The sequence below is a fragment of the Rhinatrema bivittatum genome, chromosome 7, assembly GCF_901001135.1.
Source record: "Rhinatrema bivittatum chromosome 7, aRhiBiv1.1, whole genome shotgun sequence".
Classification (NCBI taxonomy): Eukaryota; Metazoa; Chordata; class Amphibia; order Gymnophiona; family Rhinatrematidae; genus Rhinatrema; species Rhinatrema bivittatum.
The window spans coordinates 227,914,697-227,935,094 of record NC_042621.1 but is presented as its reverse complement, the minus strand read 5'-3'; the positions used below and the strand labels follow the sequence as shown (position 1 = coordinate 227,935,094).

Genomic DNA, 20,398 nt, shown 5'->3' with positions numbered 1-20,398 from the left:
TGTTATATGTATTGTTGTTATGCTTGTAAACCGTTGTGAAGGCCAGCTCCAAACAACGGTATATAAAAATATCAAAATAAAATAAAAAATAAAAATAGGCTTGTTTAATAATACGTTCAGGAGAACCGCGTTCTTGGAAGCGCAGAGACATGGTTTTTGCTTGTATAATGAAGTCCTGCAGGGTAGAACAAATTCTACGGAGGCGAAGGAACTGGCCTACCAGGATGTTGTCCCGTAACAGGCATGGGTGATGGCTAGTATATTGAAGAAGAGCATTGCAGTCAGTAGGTTTGCAATATAATGAAATACCGAAGGAAGAGTCCTGTACCTTGATCACAATGTCAAGGAAAGAGATCTGTTCGCAGTGAAAATGAAAATCGAATTTAAGATGTGGATTTTAATCAGGTTTGTCTACAGTTTGGCTTTTGCAGAGAATACTGGTGGGCTGATGTTAAGGCAGGATTATATAGTCATGATGTCAGCTTTTGCTTCATCTCCCATCTGCTGGCAGAGGTGCATAACCCACTCGTTGGGATTTACCTACCTTTCATTAAAAATAAAAAATTATCAGGTAAGTAGTAATTTCTCCTTTTCTCGTATTTTTGTTTGCAGTGTTTGATGACAGGTCCCTCTCGGTTCTCCTCCATAGTATTCCTAGTCAGGGTTTTCAATGTTTCTTGGTAAGTTTCCTTTCGCGGTCGATTCCCCGCAACATCGGTGCTTCAGTGCCCGCTAGCCATAGAAGCCCATCGCCATAAAGTTTGATAATTCTTCCCTTTTATTTCATCCCGTCATGGCTGCATCCTGATTTAAACGATGCCCTTGGTCCCCAAGGACCATGTCCATCACGGACCCCCATGATGAATGCGTCCTCTGCCTGGGGGCATTGCATGACATCCGGGGTGCTGCAAATGCCTCCTGATAACCCCTAAAGGACGTTGTCTTCGTCTCGACAAAATGGAGTGCACACTTCAGCACCCCTACAGTCTCTCCCTTGGTCCCACCCTCTCAGACAAAGGAAATGGACCATCGTCAGCAAAATCGGAAGGGGGCAATTCTCCCCGAACATCCAGCATTGGCATTGAAGGACCATGGAGCCACATCAAGCCATCAACATCAGTGGGACTGTCGGTGCCATCAGCTGATAGGGGTGTAGAGACTGGCCATTGTCGGGCTCCTCCAGGCCGAGGACATTCGGTTTCTTGTCTTCAGCCTTGGTACCAGGGAAAGCTGTACTGAGCATTGAGGGAAGCAAGAGAAGCATCAGCATTGGTCTCTTTCATTGCATGGTGTTTGGCATGGCGATGCGCCAGCTCATGCTGTTATAGCTTCGAAGCGACCCCACAGTGAGGAGTGCCAATCCTCCTTTGATGCCGGGGGTTTGTGACAGTCTCCACCAGTCCTGGTGTAAATCACTGATCCTCCTTTCAGTTCTGAAGAGGATCTGGTCAGCTCTCCATCCTCCAGTCGGTGTTGGCATGGGCAATGTTTGAGGAGGAGCTTGAGCAGCAAGTCCAACTGACAGTCAAGTGGGCATTGCAGGACATCAATCCAGTAGCACCGACAGCACCAGAGCTGGCACTGTCCATTCTGGAACTGCTGTTGGAGAAGCTTTATGCCCTTATTGGTGCTTTACCGACCCAGCTGGCATCTCTTCCCAGGCTGGCGCCAGTGCCTTTCGGGGCACAGCAGCCTCCCCCTGCCCATACGGTGGTCATGGCCGGTTCCTCCAAGGAGGAAGCTCCTCCGAGGCCTGCAGCCCCCTGTCCATCTCCACTGTTGCCTGCACCTCTGAACGAAGGCCGAGCACCCAGGTCCCCATCCCCTGTTGCTTTCCGTGAAGATGAGGGCCCCTATGATCCCTCCTGTGATGACACCACAGGATCATCTACCAATGGCTCTAAGGGTCTCCCCTCAGACCCCTCTCCGGAGAAACGAAGGAAGTCTCTGCCTGAGGATTTGACCTTTGCAGGTTTGTGCGGGCAATGGCGGAAGCTATCCAGTTTCAGTTGCTGATGGAGGAGGATGCCAGTCACAAAAATCTTTGAAATCCTCCAGTTCGTAGAACCTCTTAAGGAAATCATGGTGGCCCCGGTGCACGAGATTCTTAAGGAGTTACTGCTGAGAATATGAGGACACTCCCTCACAGTGCCTTCCGTAAACAAAGCGGTGGACAGGATTTACCTTATCCAGAAGGCTCGCAGATTCAATAAGCAACAGCTTCCCCCAGATTCCCGGTTGTAGTCGAATCCACTCTCAAGAGAGCCAAGCAGTCTTGAACCCATTCCTCGGCACCCCTGGGAAAAGATAACACAGCGATGGGTGCTGTAGGGAGGAAGGTTTTTCGGAGGGGGCCATGCTCATTGCCCATATAGCTTCCTACCAGCTGCACATGAGCCACTGCTAATGGGACATTTGAAAGCAGTAGCAAGAGATGGCCGAGCAGTTGCCTCAGCAGCAGCAGGACACCCTCATGTCTCTGGTGCATAAAGGCCTGGAGTGCGGAAAACACGAGCTCTGACTACCTACAATGTTTTCGAAACAGCATCGAGGGTCTCTGCAGCAGGAATCGGTGCCCACAGAACAGGATGGCTAGCTATGGGTCTTAGATCACCGTCCAGAGGTATTCGCAGACATGCTTTGTGCTGGGGAGAATCTTTTCATAGATAGGGTGAGGGATGCAGTGGCCCAGCTTCAGGACCACCATGAAACCTCCTACAACTTTCTTCCAGCCCCATCCTTCTCTGCCAGGAAGTCAGCAAGATCGGGGCAGAAGAAATCTTTCTGATGCCAGAAGAAGTACTATCATCTGCTCCCTCAATCCTGTCAACAAGCATCAGGGATCCTGCAGCCGTCCCAGGCAGCAGAGAGCCCCCAAAGCCCAGCTGGTGCCTCTGTCAACTCCATGGACGGGTTTTTCACTGGTTCGTAGGAAGCGTAGTCCAGTGACCCTTAGCTGGGACAGTGGACCTGTTGGTTGGGGGCAGGCTGCCATTGTTTGTGAACCAGTGGCCCAGTGTAACCTCAAACCAGTGGTCAAGGGTACCGATTTAGACTATTGGGTGCCCCACTAAATTGCTCTCCAAGCTAGTTTTGGGGGCCAGTAGCACAGCAGAAGGTATTACAAATGGAGCTCTCCTCCCTCTTAACAGCCAAAGTGGTTGAGCCTGCTCCACCAGGGCAAAGAGGGTGGGGATTCTACTCCAGGATCTTCCTGATTCCAAATAAAACAGGAGGACTCCATCCCATCCTAGACCTAAGGACCTTGAACAGATTTGTCAGAAAAGTTCAAGATGGTTTCCCTGGGCACCTTGATACCCCTTTTATGAAAAGGGGACTGGCTTTGCTCCCTCGATCTGAAGGACACGTACACTCACATCAAGATCTTCCCCAGTCACTAGACGTATCTCTGATTTGTGGTGGGAAAACAGCACTACCAGTATCGGGTGTTGCCTTTCAGGCAAGCGTCAGCTCCATGGGTCTTCACAAAATGCCTGGCCATTGTGGCGGTATACCTCCGCAGGCTAGAGATACATGTTTTCCCTTATCTGGATGATTGGCTGGTCAAGAGCACATCTCAGGCAGGGGCTATCAGGTCCATGAGCCTGACCATCCAGGTGTTGGAATCACCAGGGTTCGTCATCAACTAACCAAAATCCCATCTCTGCTTGTCATTTCAATTGGACTTCATAGAAGCCCTACTAGACATGGCTCAGCACAAGGCCTTCCTGCCTTGTCAAAGGGCATCACTTTGAAGTCCATCGTGGCCGAGATTCAACAAATCCAGAAGGTATCAGCCTGGCTCATGTTGAGGTTGTTGGGCCATATGGTGGCAACCTTCCATGTCACTCCGTTGGCACAATTACACATACGCAGGGCCCAATAGATCTTGAGATCATAGGGGCACCAGGCCATTCAAAACCTCCAGGATCGCATCCGAATCACCTCACCCCTGAGACCTTTTGTCCTAGTGGCAGGGATTTTCAAATCTGGAACGGGGGATCTCATTCCAAAGACCTCCTACACAAATTGTCCTAACCACGGATATGTTCACACTGGGATAGGGAGCTCATGTAGATGGGCTCAGCACCCAGGTCTCTGGTCTCCCCAGGAAAACTGTTGCCAAATCAATTTCCTAGAGCTCTGGGCGATCAGTTACGCACTATGGGCTTTCAGAGATCGGCTATCCATCAAAGTTGTCCTGATCCAAACTGATAACAGGTAGCGATGTAGTATATAAACCAGCAGGGAGGTACGGGTCCATTCCTCCTGTGTCAGGAAGCGGTTCAGATCTGGTCATGGCCCCATTCCCATGGAATGGTACTCAGGGCCGGAACAGAAAATATGTTCGCGGACAGAGTGAGTCGTGCCTTCAGAACCCACAAGTAGTCCCTGAACCCCAGGGGGTTGCGAATCAGATATTTCATCTCTTGGGGAGCCCGGACATGGATCTCTTTGCGTCCCCTTGCAACAAAAAGGTACCTCGGTACTGCTTCCTGTACAGGACAGACAGCAAAGCAGCCTTGGATGCCCTAGCCCAACATTGGGGCAAGAGTCTTCTGTACGCATATCCTCCGATTCCCTTAATGGTGAAGACTTTCTTGAAGCTTTGTGAGGACTAGGGGACTATGATTCTCATAGCTCCTTATCGGCCAAGACAGGTCTAGTTTCCACTCCTTCAGGAGTTGTCCATCTGGAGACCGATCAGTCTGGGGACTTTCCCAGAAATTGTTACGCAAGATCGAGGCAGGTTGCGACATCCCATTCTCCAGGCGTGTTGCTCACTGCCTGGTTGTTGAAAGGCTAATTCTGCAACCACTCAATTCTCTCAGAGGATGTGTCTAGGGTTCTGGTGGCTTCTAGAAAGCTGTCCACAAGAAAGTCCTATGGACTGACGTGGAGGAGGTTTTCTGTCTGGGTGTGAGCAGAAGACCCTAGATCCGTTCTCCTGCCCCACACAGAAACTGCTTGAGTACCTTCTACATCTTTTGAAACCTGGCTTAATAAAGATCTCCATTAGAGTTCATCTCAATGCAATTGATGCATACCACCATGGTGTAGATGGTATGCCCATCTCTCATATAATTGTATGATTTATGTGGGCGCTGCTTCAATTGAAGCCACCTCTAAGGCCTCCCTCTGTGACTTGGGACCTCAACATGGTATTAGCTCAGCTAATGAAAGCTCTTTTTGAGCTGCAGTACTCCTGTGACCTGAAATACCTGACCTGGAAGGTCATATTTTTGGTGACTGTCATCTCGGCACGCAGAGTCAGCAAGCTGCAGGCCTTAGTGAGTCATCCACATTACACTAATTTTATTGTGATAGGGTGGTCTTGTGCATGCATCCTAAGTTCCTACCTAAAGTTGGTGATGGACTTCCATCTTAAATAGTCCATTGTCCTGCCAGCGTTCTTTCCCAGGTCCTATTCACACCAAGGCAAACAAGCACCATACAGTTGGGACTGCAAGTGAGACAGTCTTTGGGCTTCTGGAGCATACAGAAGCCCATAGACAGTCCACCCAACTTTTTGTTTCTTTGATAGGAATAGGTTGAGCATTGTTGTTGCCAAATAGACACTATCCAATCAGCTAGCAGATTACATCTCCATATGTTATGCCCGAGCGGGACTGCATCTTGGGGGTCATGACAAGGCTCATTCTGTCTGAGCCATGGCAACATTGATGGCCCACTTGCAAGCAGTTCCCATGGAGGAGATCTGCAAAACTGCAATGTGGAGTTCTCTCCACACATTCACATCTCACTATTGCTTGGATATGGATGGCAGACGCAATAGTAGGTTTGGCCAGACTGTCCTTCAGATTTGAGTTGTAGAACCAGACTCTCCTGCCTAGGGACCATTGTTTGCATTCAGGTTGTCTCCCCCTTTGTTACCAATAGCACTGTTGTTGTTGTGCCCATTGGCACCTGGTTTAGGTGTCTGTTGATCCCCTTTTATGTTGGGGAGCAGCCTTAGCTAGGGATTCACCCATGTGTGAGCACTACCATCCTGCTTGTCCTCTGAGAAAGCAGAGTTGCATACCTGTAACAGGTGTTCTCCGAGGTCAACAGGATGTTATTCCTCACAAAACTCTCCTGCCATCCCACATAGTTGGGTTTCTCCTGTTTTGTGTTATATGTCTAATTATATGTCATAAGCCTGGAGAAGGGACCCTGTGTGGATGCGTGGTATAGGGCATGATGGGCATGCTCAGCATGCCAAGCCAAAGTTTTAGAAACTTTGACATAAGTTTTCTATGTCGGTGCTCCATCTGATAATGCCACCCATGTGTGAGGACTAATATCTTGCTGTCCTCTGAGAACACCTGTTACAGGTAAGCAACTGTGCTTTACCAGTTAGTCCACTAGTTCACCCAGGCCATCTACAGCTCACGAACATCCTCCTGGCTCTTCAGCCTGAAGTCCCCCCATTGCAGTCAGACCCTCTACTTAGTCATTTTTTCACTTTAACAATATTTACAATAATTTACACCAGATATTGAACAGAAGTAAATATATGCAAGTAAAAGACGTATGCGTCACTTTGGCAGGTTTTAAAATAGCAATTTATTTGAGTAAATATTGGCCTTGCCCCTGGACCCCAATTTATGAGTGTAAGTTGCAGTGAAAATAGCATGTATTCACATATGTACTATTTTATGACCACAGGTACAAATTTTTACACATGCAACATTTGAAAATTCACTGAATGCGTGCAGAGGCAAGGGGCGATCAGTTTTGTTACTGATAGTATTTTTTTTATGTATTATTACCATTGAGTGCTGCTGACAATTCAACAGGAAAACTTTAATAATAATAATAATTTTCTCTATTCCAGTCAGGCCAGGCCATTATGTATGGGTTATGCACTCCTATCAGCAAGTGGAGACAGAGATCAACAGGCTCACTGATGTCACTCCTTATATGCATCCGTGCTGACACCAGCTTATTAGTATTCTCTGTCTCCAGCAGATAGTGGACATGCATTCCTTGCTGTGGACTGAAATATGCTGGATGACTAAGTTAAGGAACCGCTCCTGAGATGACAATAATATACTTCCTCCCCCCCGTCAAGTGTGCTGCTGGATCTGTAGGGATCAGCTTACACAGTTCCCGCAGTGATAGACATAGTCTCTCATCTACAGTTGAGCAGAACCAGGAACTGGACCTGGTACTGGTCCTTCTGGCCATTCCTCTATAGTGGTCTACTGGGGTGGGCCTCAGAGTCCCTGCGTATCTGAGATTTGGGATGTAATTGGCAGGGGCAGTGTTTCCCCCAAAGTCCACTATGAGATTTTCTTGTCTGTTTCTTGGCAATTCCTAAGTGATTGTGGAAGGTTGGAGGGAAGCAAGTTTCTTCCATTAAAGAGAACGACTCATTTTCAGCAAAGGACCTTGCATTCATCAGTAATTTGAGTGGCAGATGCAGAAATAAAAAAAGTCCCCTGTATTAGGAGGTGTTAGAACGGGGATGAATTCCCTCTCCAGATGGTACCTGCGGGGTCACTATGTTTACAGGTGCCCAGGTCAGAGGAAGGGAGTCAGTATTTGCACAAGAGTGCCTGTGATGCTATTGCAAGATCTCCTAGGCTTGAACAACGGGGGCCACAAATGCAATCCATTGCCTCTGACAGTTTTCTTAGGCGATGTGTTATGGCCATATCAAGGCTCTGTCTAGTACACAAGGCTCAGAGAGAGTCAGGGGGAGGTGGCCATTGGAACTGCATATTTGGCAGATGGCTACAGTTTGGTATGTTGCTCAGCTGGGGGAGGTAGCATGCGTTCTGAAAGATTGGGGACTTTTATAGAAGTGTCATTTGTTAGCAGATTCTGGAGCTGATGCTGAGATAGCCTTGGTTGCTTAAAGATGCAATTGGTTAATACCGTTTGGCAGTGAGGCTGTCAATGAGATTGAGGACAGTAACAGCAGATCAAGGGATGGGCAGAAACCCAAGACAGTTCTGCAGGAGCCACCGCTTCCAGGGTTTCACAATGAGAGCTTCGGAGTCGACCTGCAGTTGGCAGAGATAGGCGGACAGTTATCTTGTTTTTAACACAGGTGGACAGTGTATGTCGGAGTATAGGGTCCTCAAGATAATTCAGTCTCATTTGGTTTATCCTTGTCATTCAACAGAAAAGTGAATGCCAATGTAGTCTACTCTGTAATGGCTTCTCACGTTAGAAGCAGTTGTCCCTGTCCTCAGGGTCCAGGGGGGCTAAAGTCGTTACTCCATTTATTCTGTGCTACCAATATAGAGGGTTGCCTTTACCCTTTCCTGTCATTACACAGTGAGTGAATCTTTTATTTTTCTTCTTCTTTTTTTTCTTTTAAGGTTACTCGCTTCGGGATGGATACCTTGTGGCAGTGCAAAAGGGTTCATCTTTGAACTAGAGGGAAGCGTACCTTCCTTTGTTTAATTTGGGAGTAACACAGTTGGGACGACATTCTGTTTCAAGTGCTGCCCTTTGGTTTGACTGAGCTCCATGGACCTTCTTCAAGGTGATGGTGGAGATGGAGGTGATCTTGGTCCACCTATACAGAGGCAGTTGGTTGATCTACAGGAAATCCTTCAAGGAGAGTCAGGCGGCCTCCCAGAAAGTAATCCAGTTGTTACATTTGGTGGCTTGTGAGACAAGCCGCTGTACTTACCCTAAAGTCGCCAGCACCTTCCTTCACAACACACATCACCGAGCTCCTCATGCACGGTTGAGCACCACTGGAACTGCAGTCTCTAGCCCCTACTTAGGCATGCGCACTTCTTACAGTTCTGCATTTAAAGGGCCCATGGTGGGAAAATGCCATGGCACCCAAGGATGATGTCATCTCTGTCAGCCGTATAAAAGGGCACAACACCTTGGTGTAGTGCATGTTGCTATCCTCCCATCCAGCCTTGCCATCAACCTCTCAGGCTGTCTTGCCTTGTCCAACCTTGCCTTGTTCTTCCAGGCTGTCTTGTCTCGTCCAGCCTTGCCTCATCCTCCCAGCCTATCTTGCCTCATCCAGCCTTGCCTTGTCCTTCCAGCTTGTCGTACCTTATCCTTACCATCTCTTTGGATTGACTGCTGGTACTGACCCCTTGCCTGGATTTGGACTTCTCTGGATTGTCTCCTGCCACTGCCCCCCCCCCTGCCGCCGTCTGGATGTTGACTATGGATTGCTGCCTGCTATTGACCCCTGCCTGGATGCTGACTACTCTACCACTGACCCCTCACCTAGACATCAACCTTGTTTGTTCACTGCCTGCCTTTGACCTTTGCCTGGCCTTGGACTATCGCTTACCCCATTCTCTAAAAACTTTCACTGAGTCCTGCCAGCCCCTGGAATCCAAGGGCTCAACCTGTGAGGAAAAGGGCTGGTAAAGGTGAAGCCTTAGACGAGTCTTCCGCCAGAGAACCTCCGCCAGCTGTCGGTGAGAGCCTACAGAGCTCGCCCCATAGGCTGTGTCAACCTCACCACAGCAGTTTATGTGGCAAGAGCTGGGTTGAATGGTTAACTTGACCAAGAGCAATCTGCAACCATCCCAGAACCTGATGTGTTTAGGCGCTCACGTCAGTAAGCACACCGGATGGGTGTATCAGGTCAAGAGGTTGGGGACAGTTCAGTCTCTATCTTTATGACTTTTCCTTCAGACCCTAGATTCCATTCCAGCGATCTTAGACATGGACCCATGGGCAAGGGCACACATGTGCCTTTCACAGAAGGCTTGCTCTCTCAGTGAAATCCTCAGTGTCAGGACTACTTTGTGAGGTTGCCCCTACCAGGTTGGGTGAGCAGGGCCTGCAATGGTGATTGGGCCACAAGCATTGGAGCCAGAGGGTGAAGTTAATTTCTTCTGTTTGGACAGTGCACTTGACTCTGTCCAGGAGGTGAGCTTACTGCCAGGAACTCGCAGCACAAGGAGGCAAGCTAGTCCATCAATCACAAAGAAACTCTGACGATTGACTGGTGTATCTAGAATTTGCAACAAGGTTGCTCAGAAAAAGTGATGAGAGTGATATCCAACAATGCCATAGCAGTAGCCTACATCAGTCATCAAGGAGGAACCTGGAGTCCACATAACTCCTTAGAGATGGATGTGCTTCTCAGTCAGGCGGAAAGGCATCTTCAGGCCTTGACGGTGTCTATTATAGCAGGAGCAGGCAGCATACAAGCCAGTTATCTCAATCATTACATACTAGATTCGAGAGAGTAGTGACTCTCCAATGAAACCTTTGATCTCATCATTGCCAGATAGGGTCTGCCATTTTATGGTTTTGGTGGCGACAGGCGAGAATGCAAAGGTTTGCCAATTGTTTGGTCATAGGGGAGATCCAGAGTCTTTCAGTATCAATGCCCTAGTACAGGGGTGGCTGAGAGTGGAAACGTTCGGGCCGATACAGTAAAGTCCGCGGGAGAGTGAACGAACGCCCGCTTTCCCGGCGCACGCACCAACCCTTCGCCGGTGCGCGCGATTCTCTATTTAAATTAGGTGACGCGGTAGATCCGGGTAGTGTCCCTAGCGCCTCCTTTTTGACAGGAGCGGCGGCTGTCAGCAGGTTTGACAGCCGACGCTCAATTTTGCCGGCGTCAGTTCTCGAGCCCGCTGACAGCCACGGGCTCGGAAACCGGTCACCGGCAAAATTGAGCGTCTGGTTTTTGGCCCGATAGCCGCAGGCCGAATTCAAAATTTATTTATTTATTTTTTTTACTTTTTTTTACTTTTTGGGACCTCCGACTTAATATCGCCATGATATTAAGTCGGAGGGTGCACAGAAAAGCAGTTTTTACTGCTTTTCTGTGCACTTTCCCAGCGCTGGAAGAAATTAGCGCCGACCTTTGGGTCGGCGCTACTTTCTGTATCACGCGCGCATACCTAATAGGGCCCTCAACATGCATTTGCATGTTGAGGGCGCTATTAGGTGCCGCGGGTTGGACACGGGTTTTCCTCCCCTTACTGAATAAGGGGTAAGGGAAAACGCGTGTCCCAGAGCAGGCTATCGGCCTGTAAATGTGTTATCCCCTTGGTCCATGATAGGCAGAGTGGTTCAGAAGATTGCTGGTGCTCCTGATAGCTTCGGATTGCCCTCGCCATCCGTGGTATGCATATATATCACACTTGTTATACAACAGGCCTCTTTACCTCTCAATTCTCAAGAACTTGCTCTGTCAAGGACCGGTGGCCCACATGAACCCAGGTCAATTTTGTCTTACGATTTAACCCTTGTAAAGGCACATTTGGTGAAAGAAGAGTGTTCAACTATTAAAACCCCTGCAAAAAGAAGAGTGTTCACCAGCAATAGTAGTGAAGACCAGGAATTTTTCCGCTTCGTCGATTTAGATGCACGTGCGGCGAATGTGCATGGATTGGTATTCTGGGCATCATTGTGGGCCTGGCCATGCCTCAGATTCGCAAGTCTTGGAATTCTGCAAGAGGGGCTTATAAGGGTCTAGCCCTTAATACACGAATGTGCAGACAGAACTGTCTTGCTACAAATCACAGGTTCAGGGACTGATCCTGTTCTCTCACCCGGATATGTCTTGTATTTTTTTTGAGAGGTATTAAACACAGCCACCATTCCGGATCCCAGTCCCCTTAGGATTTGAATTTGGTTCTTTACTTTTTGGCAGGCTCTCATTTCATTCCACTTAAGAATGTTTCTCTGAGCTTGCTCATGTTAAAAATGGTGTTCCTTGTCTTAATTTGTTCAGTGCACAGGGTATTAGAATTTCAGGGATTTTTGCAGAGAGATTTTTTTCAGTTACTCGGAATAGGGTACAACTTCACATGGTACCCTCCTTCTGAAGGTGATTTTGGGTTTTCACATGAATCAGTTTGGCCTCACTGTCGCTGTGTAGAAGGATGTGCTTTTACATCCTTTGGATCTACGCCAGCATCTTTTGAGGTATCTCAAGGTTACTGATGAGCTCTGATCTTCTTTCTGTGCTGTACAGTCGTGCACAGAAAGGGGAAGCAGCATTTATGGCTTCTGTGGCACGCAGGATTAAGGAGGTGATCACAGCAGCGTATGGAGGCTTGGGGATGCATTTACCAAAGCAGGTTCAGGCAGATTACATGGAGGTGCAGCAGGGGCAGTTCTATCATTAAGCAGGGTGAGGTGACCACCTCAAGTGGCAACATTTTGGGAGTAGTAAACAGTGCTCCCCAAAACGCCCCTTTGACCTCATCATTGCTCATTTTAAAGCACCCATAATTGTAAAGATTGCAGGTGTTTTGAATAAATTATGTACTCAGGCACTCAATGGTTGCTTTATAAAACTGCTTGCTGGACTTAGAAGATTCTGAGCAAATGTGTACAGGATATCCCCAGCAAATCTTAGCTTAAAGAAAAATTATTAATTTTAAAAACAATAACTAAAAAAGTAAATCTTGTGTAGTTCTTGTCTTCCTCTGGCTCATTCAATCAACTGAGCAGTGGGAAGTAACAGACAAGCTGCAAAAGGTTAGGTATCAAGAGAATGAAGTGATTAACTGTTAGTCCAGAATGCTTGCCATCACAATTACTTACAGAAATAAATCCATAAGTGCCCAATTCTGCTATGGACAGTTTTACTTTACTAAGAATCTTTTTCTTTTTTTCTTTTGTTACACATAACAATCAGATTCTCCTGGAAAAAATGACGCTGTATCATTATAAGCCATAGGGCAAATTATTTCTTGACACTTTCTAGACATGGAATGATGTGAACTTTTGTTTTCACCTTAACATACTATTGGAAATAAGGAGATAAGAAATACCAGGCTGGGTCAGACCAAAGTCTATTGAGCCCTGCATCCTGTCTCCAACAGAGGCCAATCCAGATTGCATTACCAGGAGGATCCTATAATGGAGATCTATTTCTTGTAACTCACTCCCAGGGATAGCAATAGCTTTCTTTAATGTTCCTGGCTAGTGAGATCTTTTTTAAAGACGTGCTCAACTGCTTCCACCAGAGGGGGCATAATTTTATAGATATGTTTTTGGTATCCATAGCCTTACTTAAAAATGTCATCTCACACTCAAGCTGTCTTTTTTCACAGAGAAAGGCCAAATCATCCTGGTCCCATTAAAAGACGACATTCTTCTGGTGACTTTAATCGACGAGAGAAAAGATCTACACCGTACACTTCAGATACCCATCCTTCACATCAATCCTTGAGTGAGAAACGTAGTTTAAAAGACTTTGAGAGAAGATCATCTTCATCTGGAGTACTTAAAGAGTCAGACAAACGTAATCATGTACCTGTTCTTTCTTTCGATTATAACTTTGGTTTACCTGAGCATCATTCTTACAAAGAAGAAAAAGATTACAACAGTCCTACCACTGAGAAATTTATTCGGCCAACTAAAATAAGAAAAATTTAAGTAAATATGCATTTACATCTCCTACCTTTTAGATCAGATTTTGTTAGAATTAGGAAAACATTCAGCTTGTAATATCTCAGGAGAATTCCTGATTAATGTTGTGGTGGTTACTTTATTTTCATCTGTTTAACATCTTTACTAAAGTAATCTTAGGAGATGGAGTAGATGGGGGTATGTGTGTGTGTGTATATACACATATGTTTATGTGTGATACTGATATTGAAAGAACCCAACATATTAATAGAAAGTAATTTTTTTTTAATTGTGTTACCTAGTTTGTAGTGATGTACAGTTCACTGTATTAAACATACACTCAACATTGTTGTAGAAATTTTGTCTGCTTCCAGGGAACTGATACATTCATTCTAGTATTTCAGTTACAAGGTTTATTTTAAAAAAATTTAGTTGAAACATATTTTTCTATGAAAGTAGACCAAAATCCCACAGTGCTTAGCTTAGTGCTTATGCCAGATGAGATTCTAAAAAATGTGGTTGTATATTGGTAGAGTCCAGACAAACCACAAGTAAACTTATTCTGATTAAGGTCCTATCCAGTTTGAAAGAATAAGTAAGGAATACTGATTTTGAGCTTCTTGTAGATCATAGTAAGTTGGACTTAAGTAGTTAAAAAAAAAAAAGCATTGCAGTATAAAAATACTGCTTTAATTCAGAAAGAGTTATTGTTTGTTCTGACTTCATTTTTACATAAAACAGAGGTGTGTCTGTTTGTACTTTGCTGCTGTTTGATATCAGGCACAAATTAGTACTGTCTGATCTTTTCTACCTTGCAAGTCAGGAAAACCACAGTGCATACATGTAAAACTGGCAGAAAAAAAAATTAAATCATTCTTATTCTTTCCTTGCAGATTAACACAGTAATGTAAACTGGAAGCAGTTCCTTAAATAGGCATCTGATCATAACAGCTTAAAACTGTTAATACGCATCACCTTATGGTATATACATTTCTTATTGTAGGATAAGTATGAACATTCTCCGTGGACAAGTAGAATGGATCAGTTGCACGTGTTGAGATGTCATCTGAAAGCTCCAAGAATGGAATGTTTTGTTAGCTAGGACTAGAAGGCTATTCTGCTCATGAGCATCTGTGTACTGCAAGGCTTCCCTCAGTCTCTTTTTGTACAACAAGACACATTGGATATCTTTTCCTGGGATCTTGATGTGGGGCTCACTCATTTACAGGCTGATGTAATAAGTAAGCCATGATAAACATAGAGCATTTTTACTCCTGTTTTAACATGGGTCTTTCCCTGCCAACATAACCCTAGTATGTAATTGGGTTTTAGAGAAGAGAAAACATTAGTTAAAACCCAGGGTAAAACCTCTGCTAGGATTAGCATGTCTCTATCCAAATTGCAGGACAATGACCTTAGCCATTACCCTGCAGTGCAGAAAGGCATGCTAGAAGTAGGACTGTCTAGCATACTTTTTCTTACCACAGGAAATTGGTAACTCCAGGGTTAGAGCAGGAGTTAAAGTTCCTGCAGAAGAACAGGCAAGGTAAAGCAAACTTCTAAAACTTTTAATTAAAATCCAGGGCATGGGCACTGGTAGCTGCTCTCTCCTGAGTAAAGGGGACAGCCCAGGCAGCAGAAACGATATCTGCAACTGATGGTAGTAGGCCTTGCTGCTGAAGGCTGTGCCATGACATGGCTGTGCTCTTGCCACAGGCCTTCTACAAGTCTCTCTTTCCTCTTGGTCCTGTTGCTCCTGGGGTTCCTGGTGGAAGCCATTATGGGCTGAGGGAGTATGAGAACCTGTGTGTGAATGGAGCCTGCAGCCCAGCCAGCAGTCAGTACCTGTGTGAGCTTGGCTGGGTGGAACACCAGTGCCAGCACTGGGGATAGGGGGGCATTTCTGCACACCACCTCTCCAGTGACCGCTGACCTTTGGCACATACCCCAGAGCTGGGAAGATTCCTCTGGGAGGTGCACTGACAAGTCTGTTCACTACTGCTTAACAGACATCAGGACCAGTTTGGAAATAGCATGGTAAAAACAAAATAAAGAGGACATCCACTTTTACACTAAATAGTTAAATATGCTGCAGGACCTGTTTACAGCCAGCTCTGCTGCCACTGCTACAATATTTAGCCAAGGTTATTGCACAGAAGATAATACCCATCTTACAGGAAAAGAACCATTTTTGGCACATATTTTACAGGTAATAGCATGCAAATGGCCCATGGGTTAAAAAAGTATATTTTGCAATTTAGCATGCTCCTTTTTTTTTTTTTTTTTACTCATAGGGCATTTGCATCCCATTCGCTTACTGCATCCCATTGGGATGTAGAGTTCTACTGCATGTATAAACCAAAACCTGTGCTACAATTTTTCTTAATAAGAACAGCTTTGGAGCCCTTACATATTTGTTACTTAAAATATTTAAGATGGAAGGTGATATTTCTTGTTGAAATTAACTCTGTTAGAAAAGTCAGTGAACTTCAAGCACTAATGACTTACGTAGAAATCCATCAGAATAGTTTGCATACACAATGTATTCTGCTAACCTTCTTACCTAGGGTGTACATTCATAGAACTGAATCAGCCTCAAGCAGCTTAGAAAGTGCTCTTTTACATTCTTTACATCAACAGGACTAAAGACTTCAGAAAGTCTGCACAACTGTTTGTTCATTTGACCCTAATACACCTGGACTTGCAGTCACAAGTTTGTAGAGTTGCTAATTGGATTTTAGACTGTATCTGCTGCACAAAAGCAGACTGTTCTCTAAAAGGCCATGTAAAAAATCACACATTGCAAGAGCAATGGCAGCGTCATTAGTTCACCTTTTGGCTCAGTTTTCATTGAAGAAATATGTAGGACTATATAAACTTTAGTCACCTCTCACTACTGCTTATATGTTGAACCTCTCCACAATAGTAAATTTGGTCAGTCAGTAGTAAAACATTATTAATAATTACTGTAAATTTTCTGCAACTTCTTCCCACCAAACAGCCAGTGGTGTGGGTTGTCTTAAGGAGAGTTTGGATAAAGCGCTTCAAGGCAGTCTTTAACAAAGGAATCCCACGTGTGACCAATTCATCCTATTTGTCCATGGAGAAAGCAGAGTTGCTTAACTTTAACTGGTGTTCTCCATGGATAGTAGGATAATTTCACACATTCTCTCAACTTCACATGGAGTTCAGTATTTTTTTTCTGACAGGACCAAGGGGACCACAGTACCTGCTATACATGAGCAGAAAAATTGCCTAGTTCTTTCTAGATCTAGCTAGTAAGATGGCATCATCCATACATATGACTATTATCCTACTGTCCACGTAGAACACCAGTTACAGGTAAGCAACTTTGCTTTCCTTGTCAAAGGTATAAACCCTATGAGTATCTTGCCCTAATGGTATAAAATAATTGTATTTTTCAGACCTGTCTTACTGTAGGGAGCTTTACTCTATCATAGACTCAGTCTGGCAACTGATTCTCTCTTATCTCCCTAACTCAAAAAAAGGTACAAAAATTATTGTAAGTTGAGGGGTATCCGTATCTTCAACTTAAAATGAAAATATAATCGGGTAGATTTTTAAACCCATGTGCACAGTTCCCCGCGCACACACATCAATGCACCAATTTTATATAACATGCGCGCCGACAGATGCATGTGTAAAAATCTGTTTTTCTTTCGGCGCGCACAGGTGCCCCCCCCCCCCCCTGCTTTAAATACACGCAGCGATGCGATTCTACTTTTTCCTATGCACCTAACTATCCTCCCTATCTTTTCCCCTCTCCTCCCTGACCCCTAACCCCTATCTACCTAGCTTTTTTGTTTGTTTGTTTTTAAACTTATCTGCTCTGATGAGAAGTACGTTACACATGCTGGCAGGCTGCCAGCTTGTGCTTCCCTGAGCCAGGGCCTAATAGCCGCTGTCCCAGTCAGCCCCTTTCACATAGCCTGGCACTTCAGTGCGAGTCCCCCGATTTTTGCGCATGTGGGCTTTTTAAAATTTGGCCCAATTTGAATTCTGCTCATCTCCCTTAATTTGTCTTTTTCTGCTGATGTCCTACTTCTGTCCTAGTCCTGGCTTCTTATTTGCTGCTCCAGGACACAAGGAACAAAAACATTAATTTCAATCTTTTAGTTAATCAACCATAATCCTCTTACTCACACAACTTTTTCTAATGTTTAAAATATTGGTACGGTAATTCTGCCAGAGCTGCACAGACAGCTTTCAGCATTTAAAATGTCCAGCTTTTTAAATTCATATTTTCTTGCCCCCAAAAATTGTGAAGTTTTTCTTGCTTAAGAAAATCATACTACTTCATTAATGTACTCTAGGATATAATTTGTAGTGGGATATTAAGTGGCATACAATTTGCTTAGTAATTCACAGTGCATCTGATACATGCAATTCTGATCCTAGAACAAAACCTGTTATGCTTTTTTTCTTAAATAAATTAGGCTTTCTTCAGTCTTTTTAACATTTTAAAGCCAAAACTTCCATCTTCAAAAATGTATCAGAACTGACATTTTGTTAACTTGACACCCACAAGTGTCTCCCTTTTCAGTGGAAATTGAGCACATAACAGAGTTAATTCATTAGGACCCCAAAAGAAGGAAAGACCATTATCTACAGCAGGCGTGACAACATTTTTGAGCCACAGCCCACCTTTCTATCCATGCAATTGGATGGACATTGTTCCTCGGGTTGGGTTACTTCATACACAGACACATATCGATATATATATATATTTAGAGAGAGAGAGAGACATACATACATAAACATCTTCCTATTTAAGGTGGTGTGATATCTCTCTCGGTCTGTCTGCCTTTCAGTGCCTTTCTGTATCTACTTTTGTTTGTTTGCGTCTGTTTGTTCCTTGCAGTAATTTGGAAGAGAATCTAAACCGGGCCTTTGAGATGCTGATTAGTAGTGTGGTTGCCTGCTACTTGGTAACATGTTCAATAGATGATTGCTTGGTGACAGACTGATATCTTGCCAGGAATCCAGAATATCCTGTGTGTATGTGTGTGTGAGAGTAAATAAATAGATAGATATACACACTTTGTCACACCACAAAGAATCAGAAACAGACACACTATACTTCAACAGAGTCCCACACACCCAACACCCTGGCAGGAGACCACGCAAATATCCACCCCCAGACATACCCAAAGTGAGACATACCATATCCATCAAAACACCACACCACTATGTTCAAAGAGATAAATAGATCAAACCAATAACAGACCACACACCTTTCGCTCTGTCCCTTTCTTCCTGGGGCAGATTGAGAAAAATCGCAGCAGCATATTTTTCTGTAACTCAGACTAAAACTTGACTGAAACAGAGCAGAGAAATAAAAAATAAATATATATAAAAAGACTGATCAAGCATGAAGGAATCCCTGAAGTTTTCCCCTTTTCCACCTCCTGCCTGTCTGAGATAATCTGGGCCCTTCCCCCATTGATTCCTCTCAGGCATGGAATCTCAAATGAGACTCTGTCAGACCACGCTGGGGATTGTTACCTCAAGCTTCCACCCTTGGATGAGACTCAGAGCAACCACTGGAGCTTCCTGATACAGCTGCACAGTCAGCAGGAGTTTTATAGTGTTCTTGCAAAAATACTGGACAAGGCAAGAACTAGCACTACAAAACAAAGCACCTAATTGGTTGCAACACCTAATAACATCCTAGATCAGAAAATGAAACTTTAAAAGCTCTGCTTTCTTTAAAGTGTCAAAATTTCTAACACATGATATCATAAAAGTTATATTTTGTTTTAAACTTTTCATATGTAATATTAAAAGACTTTTTGTTAATTCCTGGTATGACTGATATTGTTACTATACCAGGGGTGGCCAACTCCAGTCCTTGAGAGCCTCAAACAGTGCAGGTTTTCAGGATATCCACAATGAATATGCATAAGAGAAATCTGCATGCAACGGACGCAGTGCATGCATATCTATCTCATGCATATTCATTGTGGATATCTTGAAAACTAGGCCTGTTTGTGGCTCCTGAGGACCCAGAGTAGGCCACCCTGGCCGTATACTATACATGATAAAAAGAAAGGAACAAAATATGGCCTATCAAAAACTAGAAGTTAAAAATATACAGACAAAACTATAGATTGTACTACTATATATCCAAATTAATATTCTAGTGCTATAGCATATTAAAGGGAATATTAGTCTTTCTTATCAGGTTCATTCTTAGATTTCAACAAAATCAGTATTTGCTTCTTTTACTCATAACTGCATAGTACATTCACTTAATTGAAATAAATAATCTCCAAGTTTGTCACCCTTGTGAGCAACAGTGACACCTAATGGCATGATTGCAGGGTTTCAGATGGAGCCCTGGCATATTGTCCCTGACCAGGGACTATTGCCACAGTGACTGGGAGGGTATATAAAATAGGGGAATAAATCCCCAGATAGTTGAGATTGAGCTCATGGTGCTAGATCACAGCCCTAGCTCCAATTGGACTGAAAAATCTAAAGAAGAGGAGGAAACTGCCAATTCCGCCACTTCCCCCCAACAAAGAATGTGATTTGAACACATTCTCATTAAATATAGACAGCAATTCATGAAATTTTCTATGGTTCAGTTCCTCTTACTTTTGCAATTTCTTAGTGGTTCATAGTCTGTGTTATTTCCTGAAAATAAGGTGATATACATTTTCTTATATTGTTTCACTTGTTTTTCTTACAAATATAAAAGTAATTTCTAAACAGATGTAAAATCTAAAATTGATATTGCTTGCTACTATACTTTTGATGTGCTAAAGATGTTGATATTGTCTAGCTCCAATAAAGGTTAATGTGGTTGATTATATTTGTCTCGTGTTAAATGTAAAAAAGTACCTGACCTCGTATTTAGCATGTTTTTCAAAAAAGATCACTAAGCAGCTTTGAAACAGAGTTCCCTGTACGTACCAGGATCAGTCCAGACGGTGGGTTATGTCCCCCGTCCAGCAGATGGAGTCAGAACAGAGCTCGAGGGTACCGCCTCCTATACCAGCGCACCCTCTGCTGGAGCTCAGTATCTTTCTGACTCCAGCAGATGTGAGTTGGGGAA

The 20,398-nt window shown here is 44.4% G+C and overlaps 1 protein-coding gene across 4 annotated transcripts in view; it reads left to right on the top strand.

Moving 5' to 3' along the window:
* Positions 1–20,155, top strand: part of LOC115095786 (eukaryotic translation initiation factor 3 subunit A-like) — a 502,216-nt gene extending 482,061 nt beyond the window's left edge. For all 4 annotated transcript variants that reach the window (XM_029609944.1, XM_029609941.1, XM_029609943.1 and 1 more), the window contains one exon: positions 13,020–20,155. In XM_029609944.1, the coding sequence (XP_029465804.1) occupies positions 13,020–13,344 (325 nt within the window). In that variant the 3' untranslated portion in view covers positions 13,345–20,155. The remainder of the gene's footprint in view (positions 1–13,019) is intronic.
* The last annotated feature ends 243 nt before the right edge of the window (positions 20,156–20,398 follow it).